Source organism: Carlito syrichta, unplaced genomic scaffold, assembly GCF_000164805.1.
Source record: "Carlito syrichta isolate Samal-C Ts95f unplaced genomic scaffold, Tarsius_syrichta-2.0.1 Scaffold305729, whole genome shotgun sequence".
Taxonomy (NCBI): Eukaryota; Metazoa; Chordata; class Mammalia; order Primates; family Tarsiidae; genus Carlito; species Carlito syrichta.
In genome coordinates this window covers 667,720-673,760 of record NW_007249825.1, presented here as the reverse complement: position 1 = coordinate 673,760, position 6,041 = coordinate 667,720, and the positions used below count along the sequence as shown (strand labels likewise).

Below are 6,041 nucleotides of genomic sequence, written 5' to 3'. Positions count from 1 at the left end.
CAGGCAATCCACTCACCTCAGCCTCCCAAAGGTATGGGATTACAGGCTGAGCCACCGAGCTCAGCTTAAGTACTTGTATTTACTGTATCTCTAAAAAATGTTTTCAGGTAACAGTTGGCCTCAAGATGGCTTTTTGTTTTCCTGAATAAATAAGAAATAAAGAAAAATTCTGGACACTATAGAAACAAGCCTGACCGGGCTTGGTGGCTCAGCCTGTAATCCCAACACTTTGGGAGGCTGAGGCAAGTGGATTGCTTGAGTCTGTGGGTTCAAGACCCGCCCGGGCAACTTGGTGAGGCCTCGTCTCTACAATAAATCAAAAATTAGCTGGGTGTGGTAGCACGGGCCTGTAGTTCCGGCTACTTGGAAGGCTGAGGTGGAAGGATTGCCTGAGCCCAGCAGGTCAAGGCTGTGGTGGCCGGGAGTGGCCACTGCACTCCAGTCTGGGTGACAGAGTGAGACTCCAACTCATTAAAAAAAAAAAAAGAAAAAGAAACAAGCCTATGTCAGGCATAGTGACTTACATCCCACTGTAATCCCAGCACTTTAGGAGGCTGAGGCGAAAGGGTTGCTTGAGCCCAGGATTTCAGGACCAACCTGGGCAACACAGTGAGGCCTTATCTTTACAAAAAATAAAAAGAATTAGCTAGATGTCGTGGTGTATGCCTGTAGTGTCAATTACTCAGGAGACTGAGGCAGTAGGATTGTCCAAGCCCAGGAGGTCAAGGCTGTAGTGAGCCTTGATTGTGCCACTGCACTCCAGCCTGGACAAGAGTGAGACTCCAACTAAAATAAATAAATAAATAAATAAATAATAATAATAATAATACAAGCCCAGATCAGTTAAAAAAAGAAATATTAAAGTTTCTCATTTTGATTTCTAAAAGTTGGTGTTCTCTTTGGACTCTATAAATTGGCATAGCAAAGACGAGGTTTTGATTGTGTATTTTAAGTTGCACATTCAGTTTTTTCCTCCAATCCAGGACTAAATTTAAACTCAAGAAAATTCAGGTTTTGATCAGGCGTGGTGGCTCATGTCTGTAATCCCAGCACTTTGGGAGGCCAAGACAGAGGATCGCTTAAGGCCAGGAGTTCAAGACCAGCCTGGGCAACACAGTGGGACCCTGTATCTACAGAAAATTTTTAGATAATCAGTTGGGCATTGTGTCATGTGCCTGTAGTCCCAGCTTCTTGGGAGGCTGAGGCAAGGGGATCCCTTGAAACCAGGAGGTTGAGGTTACAGTGAGTTATGATTATGTAACTGTACTCTAGCCTGGGTGACAGAGGGAGACCCTGCCTCTAAAAAAGAAAGAAAGATTATTTCACTATACAAGAGACTCCAGGAAACATGAGGCCTGCAGAAATGCTTCTACATGGGTCTCCTTGGGAGGTTCTTACAGATGAGAGCTGCTTGGTAGAGTTCACCTGGTGCCCGTCTCCTCCTGTCCCAGGGCAGCTGAAAGACAGAGATGTGGACCTAGAAGCCCAGAATCCTCAGCTCTAAACAGACCTGTACCTGTCGCAATGGGGTGGTTTTGGTTTTAGAATTTTTTTTTTTTTTTTTAGTCAGGGTGTCACTCTGTCGCCCAGGCTGGAGTGCGGTGGCACATTCACAGCTATCGCAGCCTTGACCTTCTAGGCTCAGGTGATCTTTCTGCCTCAGCCTTCCAAGTTAGTGGAACTACAAGTGTGCACCACCATGCCTGGCTAAGTTTTTGATTTATTGTAGAGACGAGGTCTTGCCGTGTTGCCCAGGCTGGTCTCGAACCCTTGGGCTCAGGCAGTCCTCTTGCCTCTACCTCCCAAAGTGCTGGGATTACGGGCATCAGTCACCACACCCAGCTTTTGGTTTTAGATTTCTTTTGTGTTTCCAGGTAAGCATTTCCTGTGCTGGCACATTCTCTTCTCACTTCTACATATCACTTCCTTAGGGAGGTCCTCTCTGTCCCCCTCAGTGCCTGTCTTCTCCCCCTTTCACACATGCATGAGGGACGAGGCCATGGCCTCTGAGGGCCCGTTGAAGGGCTTTGCCCTAGGTCAGCATGGCCCGCTGGGTGACTCCGAGACGCTCCAGGGGCTTTTTCTCCCCCTCCTTTCCTGTTAGCTGGGTAACCTCTCACCCTTGAGGTCTCGGCTGTATGGGACACTTCTGCTGTCTGCCCCTCCCCAGGGTGTCCCCTCCCTGCTCAAGCCAAGTGCTCCAGAGTTTGGAATTCCCCTAGCGTCACCCGTGTCCTACCCGTGGATATGCGTCTGTGGGCTTGTCTGTGTCCCTGGGAAGCAGGCCTGGGTCTAGGAGTGCCCCCGTCATGCTAAGGGCCCGTGGAGCAGCTGCCCCCCTGTCAGTGTCTGTGGGGACAAGTTCACGTGTGTCAGCTGCAGCACCAGCCAGCACACACCGCTGGGCTCACGTCCCCTTCTCGGCTACCCTTTGCATTCACTCTGGGCCCAGCTAAGGAAATTGTCACACCAAAGTAGTTTTTTGTCTAAGTGTGGAAAATAAAAGGAAACACTTTATTGAGGCGATCTTTATGCAAAATGTGTCTGATTCTGGACTTAAGCCATGCAATTGGGGATCTCTAAGCCCAGGTTTGGGGGTCACTCTTTAAAAGGAAGGGCACTCGCAGGCCTCCACTCCTTGAACATGTCAGTGTCCCAGCTGGCCTGCATCCTTGTGGTGTGGTCCCAGGGTATTAGAGCCTCAGAGACAGAGGAACAGGCCTGGGGTTCACTTGGAGACTCCCGAGTCCTATCACAACAGATGCCGAGACCTTCGACCAACAGACTGCAGGCCCTGAGCTTCCTGACAGGGGAATGCCAGGAGGCCAGGCCCTGGCAAGACCAAGTCTGGCTGAGGCCCTGTGGCCCAGCCTGTGTCCAGCCCAGAAACTCCTGAGGAGGGCGGTGGATAATGTGGGGAGGGGGGGTGAGGGCACGAGTGGCTAAGCTGGTGGCACAGGCTCTCACAGAAAAGGACAGGTGGAGTCTCCGAGAACAGCAGAACTGGAGGCGGGGCACAGCTCTGGGGATGCTCGCAGTCAGTTCTACTTCTCAACCCCTCCGATTGAGATGATTTGTGTTCACTTTTTCTTTGCCCCAGTTCTTGTCTTATTGCCTATGTCTCAGCCTAGGTGAACAGTTATTTATAATAACACTCTCCAGTCTTAGCAGTTTCTGCATACTAGACATTGTGTGAGGAACTTGGCACACATTTTGTCTTCATAACAATCCACGAGGCAGGTCCTGTTTGTTCATTCTGCCCATTTTACAGATGAGGAAACTGAGCCCAGAAGGCTTAAGCAATGAGAAGTCCTGCCGTCAGAAAGCAGAGAGGATTTGAGTTCTGAACTTGGCATCTCGCCATTCTCTTGCTCTCTACATATACGCTTTCTCAGTGCTTCCCAAATCTGAAGGGCGCAGCGAGAGGAGGAGGACACTGATGGGATGCTTTGCCAAACGTTTTAGTAATTCTAAAAATCAACTCCCTTTCTTAACTTTTGGGTTGTTTTTTTTTGTTTTTTTTTTGAGTTGGAGTCTCACTCTGTCGCCCAGACTGGAGTGCAGTGGCCGCTCCCGGCCACCGCAGCCTCCACCTGCTGGGCTCTGGCGATCCTTCTGCCTCAGCCTTCCAAGTAGCTGCAACTACAGGCGCGTGCTACCACGCCCGGCTGATTTTTTTTTTTTGATTTATTGTAGAGATGAGGTCTCGCCAAGTTGCCCAGGCGGGTCTCGAACCCGCAGGCTCAGGCAATCCACTCACCTCAGCCTCCCAAAGTGCTGGGATTACAGGCCGAGCCACCGAGTCCGGCTTTATTTTTGGGTTTTAATGAATCCTGTCTGCAGAGCAGCACGGGTTAAACGACTTTCTTCCCTTTTTGTAGTCAGATGGCTTTGCCCAGGTAGAACTGGGTGTGGTCCTCCTTGGTCTGGACTGCAAGTACCTTGAGGCTCGGTGTGGTGTGGCCCAGGCTGGTGCAGCCCAGCCACGAGCCGGCGCAGCACTCGCAAGAGCAATGAGGCTGTCATGAGAAAGGAGCGCTTCTGTGAGCAGAGCCTGCCTCGACTTCCATGAGACGGGAAGAAACAGTTGTCTTCTCATAAAAGCATCTGGCGCCCAGGAAACCTGGCACTTCGCTTGACCTCTGGCTAATAGGGCCCGTGGCTGGCTGCTGTGGAACTAATGGAGTTCTCTTCTGCAGGCAGCAATTAGGGGTTAATTATTAGCAATTAGGGGCTTGCCACATGCTCTGTGGGCCGGCTGTTTCTTTCCAGAACACAGGTCTCTCGTCTTCCTCTGTGTTAGCAACTGGAACCATCTGCCCCGGGGTCCAGCAGCAGGGGTCTGTTCTGGCTTCCAGGGTGTCCCCCGAGCTGCTGGCTCACCGTGCTCTCGGCCGGCCAGCCCACAGAGCTCTGTTATGCTGGCTTCCATCGGTTCTTCCTGGCATGGAATCCGGACTGACCCTCACCTCCAGCTTGGCTCCCTGGAACCTGCGGGACCTGGCTCCTGGGCTCAGTGCCTGTGTCTCCTTCTGCTTTTTTCTAGACGCTATTACAAGGAGACCTCTGGCCTGATGCTGGACGTCGGTGGTTACATGAAGGCACTCGAGGTACCTGCCTGGGTTCAGGTCTCAGGGCCTGGGGCATTTGAGGTCTTTCTGGAGGGGCGTGCTTCATGTAGGAATGGCCCCTAGAGCCTCCACGTAGGCCCTGAGGCCCCCAGGCTTCTCTGGAGTGGGGTCCCCCCCACTGCCCTCCTCTCCCACTGTCTTCTGCAGTGGGCACAGCCCTCACTGTCTGCCACTGACCCTGCCAACCCTCCCAGCATGCTCTCTGCTGCCATCCTCTTGGACTCAAGGCTTCCGTATTCATGCTCCCACCCCCACCTCATTCCTGACTCAGTCACCTGTGACACCTCAAGCTCGATGTGTCCTAACTGGATTCCTTGACTCCCCCTTCAGTTCCCAAGGCCTCCAGATGGGGCTTCCCAGAGTCCACTCTGGCTCACATCCAATCGGCGGCCCAGTCCGGACTCCTGCCCTGGGTCAACCTCATGTCAATCCCAGCCTCACAGCTGCAGCAGCTCCTGCTGCCTGCACTGAGGCGGGAGGGAGGGCAGGTGACGGATGGAGCCCTGGATCTCAACCAGGAGGCCTTGTGAAGGATGGGAGTGGGCAAGGGAGAAAGGGCAGGAAGAAGAGACAAAAGAATGGACTTACAGCCGAGCGAGCCTACGAGAGCACTGGTCTCCTGGCCCTCAGGAAGGCTGGTGGCCCTGCCAGCTCTTGGATGCCTCCTGCTGAGGGGGCCCTTTGATGGGTGACAGGGCATCTGGTGGTCCCCAGCAGCCTGTTGTAGAGTGGTGAGGCTTTTGCGTATGTGCTGTGTTTCTCAGGCCCATAGGGTCCTGCCGCTTCAAGGTCCCTGACCCTTGGGGGCGCGTTTGGGACAGTCTTTCCTCGGTCAGGCCTGCATCTGTTCCTTGATCCCAAAGCCATGCCATGTCCTCCTCTTTTCACAGTATGCCTGTGGCATCAAGGCCGAGGTGGTGGGGAAACCTTCTCCGGAGTTTTTCAAGTCTGCCCTGCGAGCGATTGGGGTAGAAGCCCCCCAGGTATGCTGGTGCCTCACGAGGCGGGCATGGGGAGGCCCCTGCCGGGGAGGCCTCGGTGCTCATACCGGGCAGCCCTGGGGCCTGAAGTGGGTTCAGGGACTCTGGCAGCCTGTGGGGGTTGGCCAGACAGCCACGCATGGGCCCTCGTGAGAGTCGACTGGGCTGGAAAGAGGGGGAGAGACAGCGAGCGAGAGCCACAGGATGGTTTCAGCTCAAGTTAGATCCGGTGTGAGAGCGAGACGCAGAATTGCCTATGGCTTTTTCTAAGTGATTTTTGCTTCTCTCTGGCAGAATAAGAATTGACAAGTCCTATCTGGGTATTCAAAAATACTTAATTGAGCCAGGCTCAGCGGCTCAGCCTGTAATCCTGCTCTTTGGGAGGCTGAGGTGAGTGGATTGCCTGAGCCCGCGGGTTCGAGACCCGCCT

General features: G+C 53.2%; 1 protein-coding gene across 3 annotated transcripts in view; it reads left to right on the top strand.

Annotated features, from left to right (window-relative positions):
- Nucleotides 1–6,041, top strand: part of LHPP (phospholysine phosphohistidine inorganic pyrophosphate phosphatase) — a 154,717-nt gene that overhangs the window by 34,681 nt on the left and 113,995 nt on the right. For 2 of the 3 annotated variants that reach the window (XM_008062507.1, XM_008062508.2), the window contains exons 4-5: nucleotides 4,547–4,610; nucleotides 5,522–5,614. The exons of the other annotated variant lie outside the window; for it this stretch is intronic. In XM_008062507.1, the coding sequence (XP_008060698.1) occupies nucleotides 4,547–4,610; nucleotides 5,522–5,614 (157 nt within the window). The remainder of the gene's footprint in view (nucleotides 1–4,546; nucleotides 4,611–5,521; nucleotides 5,615–6,041) is intronic. 3 annotated transcript variants of the gene reach the window in all.